The sequence below is a fragment of the Pongo pygmaeus genome, chromosome 20, assembly GCF_028885625.2.
Source record: "Pongo pygmaeus isolate AG05252 chromosome 20, NHGRI_mPonPyg2-v2.0_pri, whole genome shotgun sequence".
In the NCBI taxonomy this organism is placed as follows: Eukaryota; Metazoa; Chordata; class Mammalia; order Primates; family Hominidae; genus Pongo; species Pongo pygmaeus.
Window position 1 is genome coordinate 8,098,243 of NC_072393.2, and position 18,844 is coordinate 8,117,086.

Genomic DNA, 18,844 nt, shown 5'->3' on the forward strand with positions numbered 1-18,844 from the left:
AAACGACTGATTCCAGAAAGCCTGAGGATCCAAACCCCCAATCCTCGGCTCTGGTCACCTATGAAGTTCTCACCAGCAGGCTGGGGTCCCAGCCTCCCAGAACAGCAAATATTCATTGAGGTGAACTGCAGGCTCTGCTGTCACCTTTATTGCCCCCGACCTGTGAGAGAACAGGCTGGCTCAAGCTGGATGAGGTTAGCCCACAGTAGACAAGGCTAGCCCAGCTGAAATGGAGCCAGCCCAGAGTAGTCTAGGCTAGCTCAAACTGGACAAAACCAGACCATTGACAGCCTATAGTCGTGTGACCAATACAAGGAAAACCTAAATAAGCACACACCTATCTCAGAATGGACAAGGTTAGCCCTCCGTAGACATGACCTCTATAGCCAAGAGGTTGCTGGCACTAGCATAACTCTGCTAATGCAGAGAGACACCTCTGCCTGGTCAGAGCTCCCAGAGGGTCATACAAGAAACCACAACCCTCTTTTCTGGGCGATCTGACCCTTCCCCGCCCCACTTCCCACCGTCTTCCCTAAGCCCTGTGCAGACTCACCAAAGCAACGGTGCCCATTGTCAGAGAGGACAAAGTCAGGTGGGCAGAGGCACTGGAAGCTCCCAGGGCTGTTGGTACAGGTGCCAAAGAGGCAGAGGTTGGGCTCCTCTGAGCACTCGTTGATATCTGGAAGGGCAGGGACATGAGCTGGGTGGGGGACAAGTAGGACCTCCACCAGTGGGGAGAGGACTCAGCTGTGAGAAGGGGCAGATGGAGTGCAGGTCCAGCCAGGGGCTGCAGTGGGACTGGGATCCTGAGAGCTCAGTATGAGCTTCAGCACGAGGTGGGCATTGTGTGTGCACATAGGTCCTTCCGGGAAGGCATCTCCAGAGTAAATGTCATGGTCAGGAATAGTTCATGATTGGAGACTGAAACTGCACACAGCACAACCTCCGTGGAAAACAATGTGGAGATTCCTTAAAGAACTAAAAGTAAGGCCGGGCGCAGTGGCTCACACCTGTAATCCCAACACCTTGGGAGGCCGAGGTGGGTGGATCACGAGGTCAGAAGATCAAGACTATCCTGGCTAACATGGTGAAACCCCGACTCTACTAAAAATACAAAAAAATTAGCCAGGTATGGTGGTGGGAGCCTGTAGTCCCAGCTACTCGGGAGGCTGAGGCAGGAGAATGGCGTGAACCCGGGAGGTGGAGCTTGCAGTGAGCTGAGCTCATACCACTGCACTTGAGCCTGGGCGACAGAGCGAGACTCCGTCTCAAAAACAAACGAACAAACAAACAAACAAAAAAACTAAAAGTAGAAGTACCGTTCAATCCAGCAATCCTACTACTGGGTATCTACCCAAATGAAAGTAAGTCATTATATGAAAAAGACACACGCACATGCATGTTTATAGCAACACAATTCACAATCGCAAAAATATGGAGCTATCATGTTTATAAATGCCCATCAGCCAACGAGTAGATAAAGAAAATGTGGTATATAATACACCATGGAATACTACTCAGCCACAAAATGGAACGAAATAGGCACAGTGGCTCACACCTATAATCCCAGCACTTTGGGAGGCCAAGGCTGGTGGATCACTTGAGGTCAGGAGCTGGAGACCAGCCTGGCCAACATGGTGAAACCCCGTCTCTACCGAAAATACAGAAATTAGCTGGGCGTTGTGGTGGTGTGCACCTGTAATCCTGGCTACCAGGAGGGTGAGGCAGGAGAATTTCTTGAACCCGGGAGTTGGATATTGCAGTGAGCTGAGATTGTGCCATTCCAGTCTGGGTGACACAGTGAGACTCCACCAAAAGGAACAAAATAATGTCCTTTGCAGCAACTTGGATGGGGCTAGAGGCCGTTATTAGGCCGTTATTCTAAGTGAAGTAACTCAGGAATGGAAAACCAAATATCGTATGTTCTCACTTATAAGTGGGAGCTAATCTATGAGGATGCAAAAGCATAATAATGATATAAAGGACTCTGGGGACTCCCAGGGAAGGATGGGAGGGGGGTGAGGGATAAAAGACTACATACTGGGTACAGTGTATACTACTCAGGTGACAGGTGCACCAAAATCTCAGAAATCACCACTGAAGAACTTATCCATGTAACCAAAAACCACCTGTTCCCCCATAACTATTGAAATTAAAATAAGAAAAAAATAGAAAAAAAATTTAAATCTTAAAAAAACAAAATTGCACAAAGCTAACTGAGACTGGCTATATTTACCCTACACCGGATAGGGTTAGCTCATGTTGTACTAAGCTAGCCCAAATGGAATAGATCAGAATAGGCCGGGTGTGGTGACTCATGCCTGCAATCCCAGCACTTTGGTAGGCTGAGGTGGGAGGATCACTTGAGGCCAGGAGTTTGACACCAGCCTGGCCATCATGGTGAAACCCCGTTTCTACTAAAAATACAAAAATTAGGCTGGGCGCAGTGGCTCATGCCTGTAATCCCACCACTTTGGGAGGCCGAGGCGGACAGATCACGAGGTCAGGAGATCGAGAGCATCCTGGTTAACATGGTGAAACCCCGACTCTACTAAAAATACAAAAAAATAGCCGGGCGTGGTGGCAGGTGCCTGTAGTCCCAGCTATTTGGGAGGTTGAGGCAGGAGAATGGCGTGAACCTGGGAGGCGGAGCTTGCAGTGAGCCAAGATTGTGCCACTGCACTCCAGCCTGGGGGACAGAGTGAGACTCCGTCTCAAAAAAAAATAAACAATTAGCCAGGCATGGTGATGAGTGCCTGTAATCCCAGCTACTTGGGAGGCTGAGGCAGGAGAATCTCTTGAGCCTGGGAGGTGGTGGTTGCAGTGAGCTGAGAGTGAGACTCTGTCTCAAAACAAAACAAACAAATGAAAAAACAAAACAAAACAACAACAACAAAAGAATAGATCAGAAGAGGCCAGGCCAGACTGGTCCAGGTTAGCTCAGGTTATACAAGGCTAGCCCAGGTGGAAGCCTGGATGGTTCAGGTTAGCCCAGGCTAGCCCATCTGCTCAAGCCAGACTGGTCCAGGTTAGACCACAGTGAACAAGGTAGCTCACCTGCTCAGCCCAGGCTGGTCCAGGTTAGCCCACACTCTCTGAGGCTAGTCCAAGTGGATAAATGGACCAAAGGAGATTAGGCCAGACTGGTTAGTCCAGACTGCATGAAATCATCTCTATGGGTGATTACACCAAGTGAAGCTTGGGCCAGACTGGTCCTTGATCTCCAGTTAGCAAGTGCGGAGCTCTACATTTGGGTGCACTGAGAAACGGTCAGACCCCACACCCACGTCAATTTATAGGATTCACGAGGAAGCCTGTGGGCACTAGAGACAAAGTCCTGAGTGCAGAGTCCAGAAACAATCAGAATGACAATAATAGTTTATGAAGCTGTGTTTGACGCTGCATTAAGTACATCTCCACCTTCATCACAACCCTAGCTGGTATTCCCATTTTATGGATGGAGAAAGAGAGGCACTCCCTGGCCCCAGAAATGGGAGTTGGGGCTGGACACTCACCAACGCAGTGGTCACTCTGCACCTGGAAGCCAGGGGGACAGATGCAGCGGAAGGAGCCCTCGAGGTTCTGGCAAGTGCCTGGTAGGCAGGTTCCTGCGAGGCTGAGGCACTCATTGGTGTCTGTGAAAAGGAGGAAGAAGGGTCCTTGTGCCAGCCAGGATGCAGGGGGCTCACTTGGGACTGGGACCAACACCTGCAATCACTGTGTGATCACTGAGGGCCCCAGGACAAGCCCTCCCACTGGCAATTCTGGCTCCAGGGCAAGGGCTGAGACTCAGGATGACAGGGACAGCTGGGGAAGGATTATCTGACTCTTGTGGGGTTATAGGTGGGGCCAGATGGTGTCCAGTGGAAAGAGGTAGCAAGATTCCTAATCTGGCACCACCAGCAGATTCCTTCCATGGTATCTATTTAGTGCTTCTACTATTCTTTGCTTCTGGAAACTTACATTTTCAAGACAGCCTCACCCTACACAACAAACCCCATACATAGAAACATAGGTTTGATGTGCTGATTTTATAATTATTTTATTTATTTATTTATTTATTTATTTATTTATTTATTTATTTTGAGATACGATCTTTCTCTGTTGCCCAGGCTGGAGTGCAGTGGTGTGATCATAGCTCACTGCATCCTCAAACTCCTGGGCTCAAGTGATTCTCCTGCCCCAGCCTCCTGAGTAGCTAGGACTACAGGCAATAGCCACCACTCCTGGCTAATTTTAATTTCTTTGTAGAGACGAGGACTCACTATGTTGCCCAGGCTAGTCTCAAACTCCTGGCCTCAAGCAATCCTTCTGCCTCAGCCTCCCAAAGTGCTGGGTATTTTTTTTAAAACCTTAAAATAAATGCTTGGGTAGTAAATGGATCTATGCTCACCCAGAAGTACCAAACTGTGGTGTACATGGAGCAGGGGCTGGCTGAGATGCCTCCGAGCACCATAGGCAGACTCACCCACACAGTTCTTCTCATCAGCTGTGAGCTCAAAGCCATCCTGGCAGAGGCAGTGGAAGGAACCAGCTGTGTTGAGGCAATGGCCAAATTGGCACACCTGCCCCACCAGGGTAGTACACTCATCAAAATCTGTAGAGGGGAGATGGGGAGGCCAGTTCACCCACAAAACTTGAAGGGATCAAGCCTTCCTTGTACTTCTGTCCACAACTGAGTTGAGCTGATAGCATTGGCTTCAACTTGAGCACTCATGTATAGACTGTGTATATCTTATGAGGTAGTTGCTGATATTTTCTAATATAACCATGTAATGCTATGAATTTGCCTCTAAGTGTCCCCTTAGCTGCATCCTATGTATTTTCATATGTTATGCTTTCATTTTCATTTTCTTTTACTTCAAAATATTTTCTAATTTTCCTTATGATTTATTTGACCTATGGATTATTTAGGAGTATGTTATTTAATTTCTAAATAATCGGGGACTTTCTGGGCATCTTTCTGTGGCCAATTTCTAGATTCACTTCCTTAGATTCTGAGAACCTACTTTGTGGCCAGCCTGCCACCTGAGCCAACTCACCCACACAATCCCCATTGTGTGTCACCACAAAGCCAGGGAAGCAGAGGCAGTTGTAGGAGCCGATGATATTCTTGCAGGTCCCATTTCCACAAGGCTGCTGGTCACACTCGTCAATGTCTGCAGAAGCAAAGCCCGAGAGCCCAGCCCAGCTCACCCAGGGCATTGAGGGACTTGGGGAGTGAGAGGCCAGCTGGACCTAGCACTCCTCCCCTGCACCTAGCCCTGCCTAGATGACTGGGCAGTGACCCCTGGCAGTGATGGCTGGGAAGTACTCCTGGTGTGATATATCACCCCCATTTTACAGATGGGAAAACTGAGGCACAGGGAGGCAGATCAACCATTTACCCAAGATCTTAATCTCAGGACCCAAACTTGGATCTGTTTGTGAACTAGGATGGACAGAAACACCACTTCCATCCCAGGGGAGGTTTAGACCCCAGGCAGCCTGGCTTGAAAGGAGGGGGAAGATAAGGGTCTCACCTATGCACAGGGTCTGGTCTGCAGAGGCCTGGAATCCACGGTGACATAGACACATGTAGCTGCCTTCTGTGTCCATGCAGTCGCCATGGCTACAGACATTTGGGATCTCCCGACACTCATTCCGTCCTGGGGGTGCAGAGAGCATGGTGTTCCCAGGGCTCCTACCACACAGTGTTTGCCTGAGCTCTCCCTACTGCAGTGGGGAAGCCAGAAACTGCCTTGAAGTTCCCCGCTCAAACTTCCACCAGGGGCGTCAGGCTGTCCGCATCGACCTGAGCTCTCACCTCTATCACATCCTATTAACAGACACTCTCAATACATCCCCCACCCCCCTAATAGTATAGAAAAGGAGAAAGACCTGGACAAAACCATACCCCATCTAAGTCCCCATGGGCGACAGAGCCCAGCTCCCTCACCTCCTCCCAGGGACCCTGCTCACCCACACAAGCCCCGCCTGGTGACAGTTTGTACCCTCGGGTGCACTTGCAGCGGTAGCTACCGGGGATGTTGATGCAGTCGGCATTCTGCTGGCAGGGACTCTCCGTGCTGCCACACTCATCAACATCTGGGCAAATACAGCAAATGAGCTGGGGGTGACAGAGAAGCCCATCCTGACAGAATCAAACTTGAAACCCAGTCCACTGCTTTGGAGCAGGTGGTTTCTCTGGAAGCAGCCAGAGCTGGAGTAAGGGTGGTTATATGAGATGGAGGCCCTTGGAAAGGTGTTAGCCCATTATACAGACAGGGAAATGGAGGTTTACAGAGTTTTAGTTACTTGCCCAGATTGCACAGTTGCGGACATGCATCCCACCCAGACCCCAGGATTGGGAACAGAGAGAGGTGGCACCTTCACAAGCCAGCAGGATGCTGTTGTAGTTGAAGCCTGTGGGGCACTCGCAGCGGAAACTCCCAATCTGGTTGATGCAGATGCCATTGGCACAGATGGCAGGGATCTCCCCACACTCATCAATGTCTGCAGAGGGCACCTGCCATCAGGGGCAGCCCAGCCCCCTGGGACTTCCAGCGACGCTGAGCAAAGGGACCCACTAGCCCTGCAGTCTGGCTGAGGCTGTTGTGGCCACAAACCAGCACACACTCAAAAAAATCTTGCTGTGACCAAAATACATCCACTCACACGAGAAAGAGATGAGGATGTGGGAGGAAAGACAAGAGCAGAGAGACAGTGTGTGTTTTTCTCAATTAAAAATGCACACTCCCTGTGAGCCAGCAACCCTGCTGGAAAGAAATGGCCTTAAGCATAAGCAGGACAGCGGTATGAGATGCTATTTAGCAAGAAACTGGAAACATCAATTGATGAATGCAGAGCAAAATATGGGATGTCTGTACCATGGAATATTCTTCAGCCTTATTAAGGAATAAAGCCCTGTAACATGTGACAATGTGGTTGAAACCTAAAATCATTCTGCTAAGAGAAGCCAGACATGAAAGAACAATATTGCATGACTCCATTTAAAGGAAATGTCCAGAAATAGCAAATCAATAGAGACAAAAAGTCGATTTGTGGTTGCCAGGGGCAGAAGGGAGGGGGAAAAGGGAGTGACTGCTAATAGGCATAGGGTTTACTTTTGTGTGATGAAAATGTTTTAAACTTAGATTGAGGTGATGGTTGTGTAACACTGTGAATGTACTCAAAACCACTAAATAGGACACTTTAAATGGGTGAAGTGTGTGGTATGTGAAGTATATCTCAATAAAGCTATTATATATAAACAATCTAAATGTCCATCAGTAGGGGACTGGAAACAACCTAAGTGTCCATCAAAAGGGGACTTGAAAGAACCTAAGTGTCCATCAATGGGGGACTGAAAACAATCTAAGTGTCCATCAGTGGGGGACTGGAAACAAACTAAGTGTCCATCAATGGGGGACTGGAAACAACCTAATTGTCCATCAATGGGAGACAGGAAACAACCTAAGTGCCCACCAATAGGGGACTGGAAACAACCTAAATATGCATCAATGGGGGACTGGAAACAAACTAAGTGTCCATCAATGGGGGACTGGAAACAACCTAAATATCCACCTGGGGGACTGGAAACATACTAAGTGTCCATCAATGGGGGACTGTGATGAAAATGTTCTTTTTGTGTGATGAAAATGAGTTCTAAGCTTAGATTGAGGTGACGGTTGCATAACTCTGTGAATGTATTCAAAACCACTAAACGGGGCACTTTAAATGGGTGAAGTGTGTGGTATGTGAATTATATCCCAATAAAACTGTTATAAACAATATAAGTGTCCATCCAGAGGGAACTGGAAACAATCCACCTATCTATCAATAGGGGACTGGAAACAATCCAAGTGTCCATCAAAAGGGGATCTGAAAGAACCTAAGTGTCCATCAATGGGGGACTGGAAACAACCTAAGTTCCCATCACTGGGGGACCTGGGATGTATCTGCACCATGAAACACTTCCAGGCAGGGCAAAGAGAGAGGCTGCATGGCAGATAGTAACCTGGCCAGTTCCTCAAGACATAATTTGGATGAAAAAAAGCAAGTTGTAACCAACATGTCAAGCACTACATCATTTATGTAAAATGCCCCAGAAACCAGCGTCATATATTTTCAGTGGGGGACCTATTATGTAATGAAGGAAGAAAAAACTAGAAAGAAATATTCCAGCCATAAAGCATAAGAACGTCCAGAAAGGGAGAAAAGAGAGTTGAGGTGATGACTGGAGGAGAAGAGTTTTATTTGCCATGGTTTGATTTTTTTTTTTTTTTTTTGAGATGGAGTCTCACTCTGTCACCCAGGCTGGAGTGCAGTGGCGTGATCTCGGCTCACTGCAAGCTCCGCCTCCCGGGTTCACGCCATTCTTTTGCCTCAGCCTCCCGAGTAGCTGGGACTACAGGCCCCTGCCACCACACCCAACTAATTTTTTGTATTTTTGATAGAGAAGGGGTTTCACCTTGTTAGTCAGGATGGTCTCGATCTCCTGACCTCGTGATCCGCCTGCCTCGGCCTCCCAAAGTGCTGGGATTACAGGTGTGAGCCATCACGCCCAGCCGCCATGGTTTGATTTTTTTAAAAAATAAGGAGAATATATTCAGAGGATTAAAACAAATGAAAATGGATTCATCAGTTAAACACTGCATGGTTGAAATTTGGCATGCAGGTGTTAAATTATGCAATATGTTGTTAAACTTAAAAAGGGAGTATTCTGGCCAGGCGCAGTGGCTCACACCTGTAATCCCAGCACTTTGGGAGGCTGAGGTGGGTGGATCACCTGAGGTCAGGAGTTTGAGACCAGCCTGACCAACATAGTGAAACCCTGCCTCTATTAAAATACAAAAATTAGCCAGGCGTGGTGGCAGGTGCCTATAATCTCAGCTACTTGGGAGGCTGAGGCAGGAGAATTGCTTGAACCCAGGAGGCAGAGGTTGCAGTGAGTTGAGATCGTGCCATTGCACTCCAGCCTGGGCAACAAGAGCGAAACTCCATCTCAAAAAAAAAAAAAAAGGGCACGGAGCAATTTGGCACAAACTGCAACACGGATGCACCTTGAGGACATCATGCTCAGTGAAATAAGCCTGACACAAAACGACAAATCCTATGTGGTTCCACTCACAGGAGGTCCCTAGAACTGTCAGATTCACAGAGTCAGAAAGTAGAATGGTGGGTTCCAGGGACTGAAGGAGATGGGGAGTGAGAGTTTCATGGGGACAGAGTTTCAGTGGGAGGAGATGAGAAAGTTCTGGATGGTGATAGTTGCAAAACAATGAAAGCGTACTTAATGCCACTGAACTGCACACTAAAAATGGTTCAAATGATACTTTTCTGGAGACCAAAAAAAAAAAAAGTCTCACTCTATCCCCCAGGCTGGAGTGCAATGGCGAGATATCGGCTCACTGCAACCTTTGCCTCCTGGGTTCAAGCGATTCTAATACCTCAGCCTCCCAAGTAGCTGGGATTACAGGCATGCATCACCACACCCAGCTAATTTTTGTATTTTTAGTAGAGACAGGGTTTCACCATGTTGGCTAGGCTGGTCTCGAACTCCTGACCTCAGGTGAGCCACCCACCTCGGCCTCCCAAAGTGCTGGGATTACAGGCATGAGCCAACCGTGCATGGCTCGAATGGTAAATTTTATGTTGCATATATTTTACTATCATTTTAAAAAATGGATAACGGTTTAATAAAAATAGTGTCATTCTTTTTTTAAAAAGAAGTGTTTTTGAGGGCAGGATTCCTGGGGAGTTGGAGGTGTGTGGAGCGAGGAGGAGGGGAGGATGGAGGAGTGGATGTAAGGAAAAGAGCTGTTGAGGAGGGGAGGGGTAGGAAGAAGAAGACCCAGGTGGATGGGTGTCCAGGGATGGAGCAGGGACCGCTCACTCACCAAGGGGCTTCCCCGTGTGGATGTCAATGAGGAATCCCGGGGCCTGATTTCCACACAGGATCTGGTAGTCAGCTGCGCAAAGGGGAACAAAGCTGAGTCTGGGGCTGCAGGCCTGACCCCAACCCGCTCCCAATCGGGAGGGGACACCTCATCCCTGGAGCCCAGCCCTCACCTGGCCACCTTGAACTTTGTTTGCTCTCCCCACCCTTTCCCTCCTTCCACTTATTTAATTTAACTTAATTTAATTTTTTTGAGACAAAGTCTCACTCTGTCACCCAGGCTAGAGTGCACTGGTGCAATCACGGCTCACTGCAGCCTCAACCTCCCAGGCTCAGGTGACCCTCCCACCTTAGCCTCCCGAGTAGCTGGGGCTACAGGCGTGAGCCACAACGTCTGGTTTTTAAAGCCACCTAGTTTGCATTAATGTTTTGCAGCAGCTCTGGGGAATGAATACGGCTACAAACCCCTAGAAGCTCCTTTCCCATCACTGCCCCATTCCTGCAGCTCCTCTTGGTGCCTGGGCTGGCTGCTAGATCATTCCAACAGGACTCATTCCTGCAGTCAACACACTCTGTTCAGTCCTGCCTCCAGGCCTTGGCTCTTGCTGTGCCCCTGCCTAGAATGCCTTCCTTCATCCTGACCGATGTTTCCATCAGGGTCCCAATCTTGGCTCTGAGCTTCTCCAGGTCTGCCCCTTCCCCAGCCCAGGAGGTCTATGGTCTCTCTAACCAGCTGTGCTTTCCTCCCTGGCCTGGGACATTTACCGACTCCCTCCCACCCTACCCCACCCCCAGCTACTCCTGTGAATCTTCAAGGGCCTTCCCCACCAATGAAAACTCCACTGATCCATCCTGAATTCTCGAAATCTGCAAAATGGAAGAAAAGCTGCCTTGCTCACTTTAAAGTATTGCCTTCCATACATGCAGACTGACACAGTTTGGCTGTGTCCCTGCCTAAATCTCAACTTGAACTGTAGCTCCCATATCCCCACATGTCATGGGAGGGACCTGGTGGGAGGTAATTGGGTCATGGGGGCGGGTCTTTCCTGTGCTATTCTCGTGATAGTGAATAAGTCTCACGAAATCTGACAGTTTTATAAAGGGCAGTTCCCCTGCACACACTGTCTTGCCTGCCACCATGTAAGACGTGCTTTTGCTCCTCCTTCACCTTCTGCCATGATTGTGAGGCCTTCCCAGTTATGTGGAACTGCGAGTCCATTAAAGTCCTCCTTTTTTTTATTTTAATTTTTTTTTTGAGATGGAGTCTTGCTCTGTCACCCAGGCTGGAGCGCAGTGGCGTGATCACGGCTCACTGCAACCCCCACTTCCCGAGTTCAAGCGATTCTCTTGCCTCAGCCTCCCGAGTAGCTGGGATTACGGGCTTGCACCACCACATCCAGCTAATTTTTTTGGTATTTTTAGTAGATACAGGGTTTCACCGTGTTGGCCAGGCTGTTTTCGAACACCTGACCTCAAGTGATCCACCCACCTCGGCCTCCCAAAATGCTGGGATTACAGGCGTGAGCCACCACGCCCAGCCAAACCTCTTTTTCTTTATAAATTACCCAGTATCCAGTATTTCTTCATAGCAGTATGAGAATGGACTAATAGAGGGACAAAACTTCAACTCTCCGGCTCTCATCAGAACAAGGAGGATTAATCTAAGAGCCCTAAGGGCACTGTGTTTCCTTAACCATTACGCTAGGAGGGGCCAGGCTGGGAAGAAGGTTGGGGAGGGTTACTCACGACTGGTGGGAGTGGGGCAGGCCTCACAGGGTCTATTCCAGGCCTGGCCAATGTTGTAGGAGCAGCAACACATTTTCCGGGTCACGTTGAAGGCCAGCTCATTTTGACATGTGCCGTTATAGTGCCGGAAGCAGACACTCTTCCTCATATCTGTAGTTGGCACAAAGGAGAAGAATGTGGGTAAGGGTCACCTAAATCACTGGAAGAGGGAGCCAAAGAGATGGGAACTCCTTAACTGATTCATTTGAAGATTACTGGCTTGGCCGGGCACAGTGGCTCATGCCTGTAATCCCAGCACTTTGGGAGGCCAAGGTGGGCGGATCCCTTGAGGTCAGGAGTTTGAGACCAGCTTGGCCAACATGGTGAAACCCTGTCTCTACTAAAAACACAAAAATTAGCTGGGTGTGGTGGCACACGCCTGTAATCCCAGCTACTTGGGAGGCTGAGGCAGAAGAATCGCTTGAACCTGGGAGGTGGAGGTTGCAGAGAGCTGAGATTGTGCCACTGCACTCCAGCCTGGGTGACAGAGCGAGAATCTATCTCAAAAAAAAAAAAAAAAAAAAGATTACTGGCTGGCTTGATTGGCTTAATGTCTCTCCCCCAACACACTTGGGGGATCCATTCATTTTTTTCAGCCTCTTTTGAGCAGTGCACAACCTGAGCAACGTTCATGGCAGCTCTGGGCTCCTGAGTTCTGCAGCTTTGTTTACCGCCACATATCAGCACTTCATTTATGCTTACCCTCCCTCTCCATAGGCTTGAAGGCTCCCAGCAGTTCCTCCCATGCCCAGGTGCTGCTTCTGTGACTGCCAGCTCCCTAGGTCATCACACTTCTTACCCATGCAGTTGTTGCCACCATTGACTTGGAGGTACTCTGCAGGGCAGACACAGGTGTAGTTCCCCAGGGTGTTGTAGCAGGTGCCAGGACCACAGATGCCGGCGTGTGTGGAGCATTCGTCAATATCTGCAGGGAAAGGAGCGGTGGAGGGGAACAGTGGGCAGCGTCCAGGAATTGTCTGAATAACTCCACTCCAGAGACCCAGCAAGGCCACTTCACCATGGACCTAAGTTTGGTTTCAAAATCAGCTTAAAACGCACACACATCTTAGTGATGAAGAAAGCTACAATATGGGCGGGGCATGGTGGCTCATGCCTGTAATCTGAGCACTTTGTGATGCTGAAGTGGGAGGATCATTTGAGCCCAGAGTTCGAGACCAGTCTGGGCAACATAGCAAGACCCCATCTCTACTAAAAATTTTAAAAAATTAGCTGGGCATGGTGGTGCATGCCTGCAGTCCCAGCCACTTGGGAGGATCACTTGAGTCCAGGAGGTTAAGGTTGCAGTGAGCTGTGATCACGCCTCTGCACTCCAGCCTGGGTGCAGAATGAGATCCTGGCTCTAAAAAACAAACAAATGAAAACAAACAAACAAACAAAAACAATATGACATTAAGTGAAAAAAAAAAAACATTTACAAGCTGGATGCAGTGGCTCATGCCTATCATCCCTGCTTTGGGAGGCCAAGGCAAGGAGGATCATTTGAGGCCAAGAGTTTGAGACCAGCCTGGGAAACATAGTGAGGTCCCATCTCTACAAAAAATGAAAATTTAGCTGGGCATGGTGGCATACGCCTGTGGTCCCAGCTACTTGAGAGGCAGAGGTGGGAGGTTCACCTGAGTCCAGGAGGTCAAGACTACAGTGAGCTGTGATTACACCACTGCACTCCAGCCTGGACAACAGAGTGAGACACCGGCTCTAAAAAAAAAATTCATAAAAATAAAGATGATGATGATACTGCTTCTATTAGGAACAAAATGACCTGAGTTCATGAGTCATTTTTATAATCACCAAGAATGGATCATCCATATCTTCCTAATATGATATGATAGGAATCAAGAACCTTATGGATAAAGTATTCTTGGGGGAAAAAATTGATTCTCAATCTGGTCATTACTCTAGTCCAGGGGCAGTAAGCTTTTTCTGCAAAGGGCCAGATCATTTTGGTTGCGGGCCAAACTACAGTGTGTCATGATTATTCAATCTGCCATGTAGCAAGAAAGCAGACACAAACAATATGCAAACACACTGTGGCACTGGCTGTGCTCCAAGGAAATTTTATTTATGGACCCCTGAAATTTGAATTTTATATAACTTTCTTTTCTTGTCTTCTTTCTTCTCTTTCTTTTTCTTTCTTTCTCTCTTTCTTTCCTTTTTTTTTTTTGAGACAGAGTCTCACTCTGTTGCCCAGGCTGGAATGCAGTGGCCTCATCTTGGCTCACCGCAACCTCCACCTCCCAGGTTCAAGTGATTCTCCTGCCTCAGCCTCCCGAGTAGCTGGGACTATAGGCGTGTGCCACCATGCCCAGCTAATTTTTGTATTTTTAGTAGAGATGGGGTTTCACTATGTTGGCCAGGCTGGTCTCGAACTCCTGACCTTGTGATCCACCCACCTCGGCCTCCCAAAGTGTTGGGATTACAAGCGTGAGCCACTGTGCCCACCCTTTTTTTTTTGTTTGTTTTAAGACAGGGTCTTGTTCTGTCACCCAGGCTGGAGTGCAGTGGCACAATCATGGCTCACTGCAGCCTTGACTTCCGAGGCTCAAGTGATCCTCCTGCCTCAGCCCCCCAAGTAGCTGGGATTACAGGTGTGAGTCACCACGCCCAGCTAATTTTTTAATTTTTTGTAGAGACAAGGTCTTGCCATGTTGCCCAGGTGGGTCTTGAACTCCTGGCCTCAATAAATCCTCCCACTTCAGCCTCCCAAAGTACTGGGATTACCAGTGTGAGCTGCCACACACCCAGCCTTGAATTTCATATAATTTTCATGCATCACAAAATGTTATTCTTCTTTTGGTTTTTTGGTATTCTTAGCTAGCAGGCAAAAATAGGTGGTGGAATATTAGCATGCTAAGAGTGATGTCACCAAAAATAGCAGAGTAGGGAACTCCAGGGCTCCATTCCTCCACAAAAGCAACCATTGAGCTGGCAAAACAGACAAAAATAAACTTTTGCAGAACTCTGGAATCCAGTCAAAAGCTTACAACATCCAGACAAAGACATGGTGAAGAAAGAAGCTGCTGTACTTCATAAGGGAGTGTCATGGTGTTTTAAAGGGCCTGCCTACCATCCCCCACGCCACAGATCCGCAGCAGCCATGAACATCTTAAAGGCAGCAAGAGAGAACTGACAGATCATGACAAAAGAGGAGGCAGGGGGCAGAAGCCTTTCCATGAGGCCTTCCCTCCTCTACCCTTGTGAGGCTTGGCAGGGCAGGAAGGCAGGGAGAGAGCGGAAAAGCCTGACCCATCCCAAAGAGAATCCATGCTCACCCTCACAGATGTGGGTGTGCTCACTGAGGTGGTAGCCAGGTGGGCACTCACACTGGAAACTGCCAAACGTGTTGATGCAGTCACCCCCCTGACACAGCCCTGGCAGCTCTTGGCACTCGTCGATGTCTGTCAGGAAATAAGGAAGCCAAGCTTGGGAGCTAAACCCATGCAGAGGACTTAAGGGGCACCCACACCATGCTCTGGGTTCTCCAGGGCCCTCTTGAGGATCCCCAAGTGCTGTCCACGACTGATAGACATTTGAAGGGTCTATCTTGACGGCCGGACACAGACTCTCTTGAGTTAATGTTACCCTAAATTCAACTCCATTCCCTTCATCTGTTAGTCCATTCTCCCATCCCACATAGTTTCCTCTAGATAGAGAAATAGATAGTTTTCTTCCTCTAGATGGAGAATAGATAGTTTTCTCCAGCCTCGTCACGCCCTATAGAAAGGATGGATGGGAGGATGGATGAATGGATGGATGAGTGGATGGATGCATGGATATGAAAACAGTGGATGGGTAAATAAGCAAGTGGGTCAGTGAATAAGATGATGAGTGAGTGGATGGATAGGAAGGTGGATGGATAAGTGAGTAGACAGGCAAATGAGTGAATGGGTAGATAAGTGGATGGATAGATGGATGGAGGATGGGGGATGAATGGATGAATAGATGGGAGATAGAAGATGGATGGAAGGGTGGATGAATGGGGAGAATAGAAAGGGAGTAGGGAATGGGTGGATGGGAAATGGGTGGATGGATGAGTGGATGGATGGAGGTATTGAGGATGGATGGGTGAATGGGGGATAGATGGATGGGTGAATAGATGGATAGAAGAATGAGAGATAGGTGGGTGGGAGATGGATGGATGGAAGAGCGGGAAATAGGTTAATGGATGGATGAATGGGGGCTAGATGAAGGATGGGGGATGGATGGATGGGTGAATGGATGGATACAAGGATAGCAGAGGGATGAGTGATGAATGGATGAATGAGTGGATGGAGCATGGTTGGATGGAAGGATGGAGGGATGGATGGAAGGATGGATGAATGGGTAGATAAAGGATAGTTGGATGGAAGGAAGGATAGATGAATGGGTAGATGGAGGATGGTTAGGTGGAAGGATGGATGGATGGAAGGATGGGTGGATGGAAGGATAAATGGACAGAAGGATGGGGGATGGATGGAAGGATGGAGGATAGATGAAGGATGGGGGATAAATGGGTGAATGGATGGATAGAAGGATAGGAGAGGAATGAGGGGGGGAAGGATGAATGGGTAGATGCAGAATGGTTGGATGGGTGGAAGGATGAATGGATGGAGGGATGAGTGGAAGGATAGATGAATGGATGGATGGTCGGGTGGAAGGATGGATGGATGGATGGATGGATGGACGGATGGATGGGTGGGTGGATGGAAGGATGAGTGGAAGGATAGATGAATGGATGGATGGTCGGGTGGAAGCATGGATGGATGGATGGATGGGTGGATGGATGGATGGATGGGTGGATGGAAGGATGAGTGGAAGGATGGATGAATGGATGGATGGTCGGGTGGAAGGATGGATGGATGGATGGATGGATGGATGGATGGACGGACGGATGGAAGGGTGAATGGACAGAAGGATGGGGGATGGATGAAAGAATGGGGGATAGATGAAGGATGGGGAATGAATGGTTGACTAGATGGATGGATAAAAGGATAAGAGAGGGATGAGTGGGGGATGGATGAATGGGTAGATGGAGGATGGTTGAATGGAAGTATGGAAGGAAGAATGGACGAATGGGTACATGGAGGATGACTGGATGGAAGGATGTATGGATGTACAGATGGATGGAAAAAATGGGCAGAAGGATGGATGGATGGATGGATGGATGGATAGATGGATGAATGGATGGATGGATGGGTGGAAGGATGGATGAATGGATGGGAGGATGGGTGGATGGAAGGATAAATGGACAGAAGGATGGAGGATGAATGGAAGGATGGGGGACAAATGAAAAGATCAATAAACCAACAAGTGGAAGAAATGGCTGAAAGAACAGATCAAAAAAATTAAACACAAACTAAAATCATAGTGTGGTCCTGCTGCCCAGCCTCCAGGTGGAAAGATCTGCCCCATCCCAGGACAAAACGGCTCAACTCTGCACTTTGGTGAGGTGGGGATGACAGAAAAGTCAGTCTCTAGGCAGACAGATGGTCTGCCAGGAACTCACCTTCCAGAATGACAGTGATGGGGTTAGGCCGGAAGCCCTCACCACCCGGGCACAGGGTTCTGTACTCAGCTGTAAAGGGAAACAGGCTCCTGTGAGGTGGGGTATTGGGGCAAAGCTTAGGGTAAACAGGGGAGCAACAGCAGGAAGCCTGAAAAGGGCTTAAGAGCAGGCTCCCATCCTTCTACTGTACTAACTACATCCCCATATCTCTTTAGCCTCTTAGGGCCAAGAGACTTTGGCCAGTCCTGGGGCTGCTTGTGTGTGTGTGTGCATGTGCGTGTGCATGCGTGTGTGTGTGTAAATGTGGGTTCCCATTCAACATGTGAGCAGAGTTATGTGGCAGTGGCTGGGGGTAGGAAGGAGAGAAGATTATTCCTTCTGATGCAAAACCATATCCTAGTGTAACTGCAAGTTTTCCCCATGCAAGGAAGACCTTGGACATTCACACATGCATCCACCTGAATAGGTGGACGGGTACCTCCCTGTTTCACACCTGAGGCCTTTGCACATACTGTTCTCACTGCATTGCACGTCATTCCTCCTACTCCGCTAGGAAAACTCCTACACATCCTTCAAAACCTCACTCAAGCCTCCTCCCCTGGAAAGCCTTCCCCACAGATTTCTCTTCCCCACAGCTTTCTCCTGAGCTATGGCTATGCCTCAAAGAAAACCCTTAGGACAGTTCTACTCTCATAGTCCTGAAACTGTTGGTTTAAGGGTGAGGGAGAAGCAGTGTGCAGAGGCTGTGGCTCATCCTTCTCTGAGTCCCCAGTCCCCAGCACATGACACAGAGGAACTCTCAATGTTTGTTGACTGACTGAGTGATCAAGTGACTATAAACACAGAGAATTTACAGAAAGCAACCTTGGAGAGAGGCCCAGCCAATGAACTACCAAGAGTACACTGTGTGACCCAGGATGAGCCCCTCTCCTTCCCTAGTTCTTGGTTTTCCTGTCGCCTAAGCCCCCCACCGCCGCCATTAGCAGAGGTGATCCCCTAAGCTCCTGGGTCTCGGTGGCTCAGGTCACGGTGTTCAACTGCCCCGCAGGGACTCACTGGTGTTGGCCATAGGGCACAGCTCACAGGGATTGCCCCAAGCCCGGCCCAGGGAGCAACAGCAGGAAGCCCGGGTGACACCAACTCCGATCTCGGCACTGCAGGAAATGCCACCGTCCCCTCGGTCATGCGTCTCCAGGAAACAGTTCCCGGCCCGAGTGTCTGAACAGGCAGAAGGGGATGGTTAGTAGGTGTCAGGGGGAAAGCTGTATGTGTGCGTGTACGTGCATGTGCCTATTTTAACAGGTGACAAGGACAACCACTCTTGTGGGAGACCAGCAGATGTCCCATTTGTCAGAAGTAGGTAGATTTGAACACGTTGACATCTGAGTTAACCCAGGCGGCAATCCCACCCACCTCTGCTGACCCCAGAACCCTGATCTGGAGTTGAGCATGGACTCACCCACACAGCCCACTCCGCTGGGGTTCAGCTCAAAATCCTGGGGGCAGCTGCAGAGGTAGCTGCCGGGGGTGTTAATGCACATGCCATTGATGCAGTTTACTGGGTCTGCACACTCGTTGATGTCTGTAGGGAGGAGGCGCGGTCCTCAGCAGGGAGCCCCTCCCTCAGCCCCCCTCCCTCTAGCTTCATCCCGGGAAGCTGCAGCCCTCGCTCAAGG

At 49.0% G+C, this 18,844-nt stretch overlaps 1 protein-coding gene across 6 annotated transcripts in view; it reads right to left on the reverse strand.

The window, feature by feature from the left end:
* Nucleotides 1-18,844, reverse strand: part of FBN3 (fibrillin 3) — an 86,417-nt gene that overhangs the window by 26,493 nt on the left and 41,080 nt on the right. For 5 of the 6 annotated variants that reach the window (XM_054463263.2, XM_063657433.1, XM_063657432.1 and 2 more), the window contains 14 exons: nt 18,628-18,750; nt 18,225-18,386; nt 17,169-17,237; nt 14,956-15,081; nt 12,465-12,590; nt 11,627-11,776; nt 9,882-9,953; nt 6,370-6,495; nt 5,962-6,087; nt 5,523-5,648; nt 5,043-5,159; nt 4,469-4,597; nt 3,516-3,635; nt 554-679 (listed from right to left, as the gene is read on the reverse strand). In XM_054463263.2, the coding sequence (XP_054319238.2) occupies nt 554-679; nt 3,516-3,635; nt 4,469-4,597; nt 5,043-5,159; nt 5,523-5,648; nt 5,962-6,087; nt 6,370-6,495; nt 9,882-9,953; nt 11,627-11,776; nt 12,465-12,590; nt 14,956-15,081; nt 17,169-17,237; nt 18,225-18,386; nt 18,628-18,750 (1,698 nt within the window). The remainder of the gene's footprint in view (nt 1-553; nt 680-3,515; nt 3,636-4,468; nt 4,598-5,042; nt 5,160-5,522; nt 5,649-5,961; nt 6,088-6,369; nt 6,496-9,881; nt 9,954-11,626; nt 11,777-12,464; nt 12,591-14,955; nt 15,082-17,168; nt 17,238-18,224; nt 18,387-18,627; nt 18,751-18,844) is intronic. The other variant, XM_063657431.1, reaches the window with a different exon arrangement.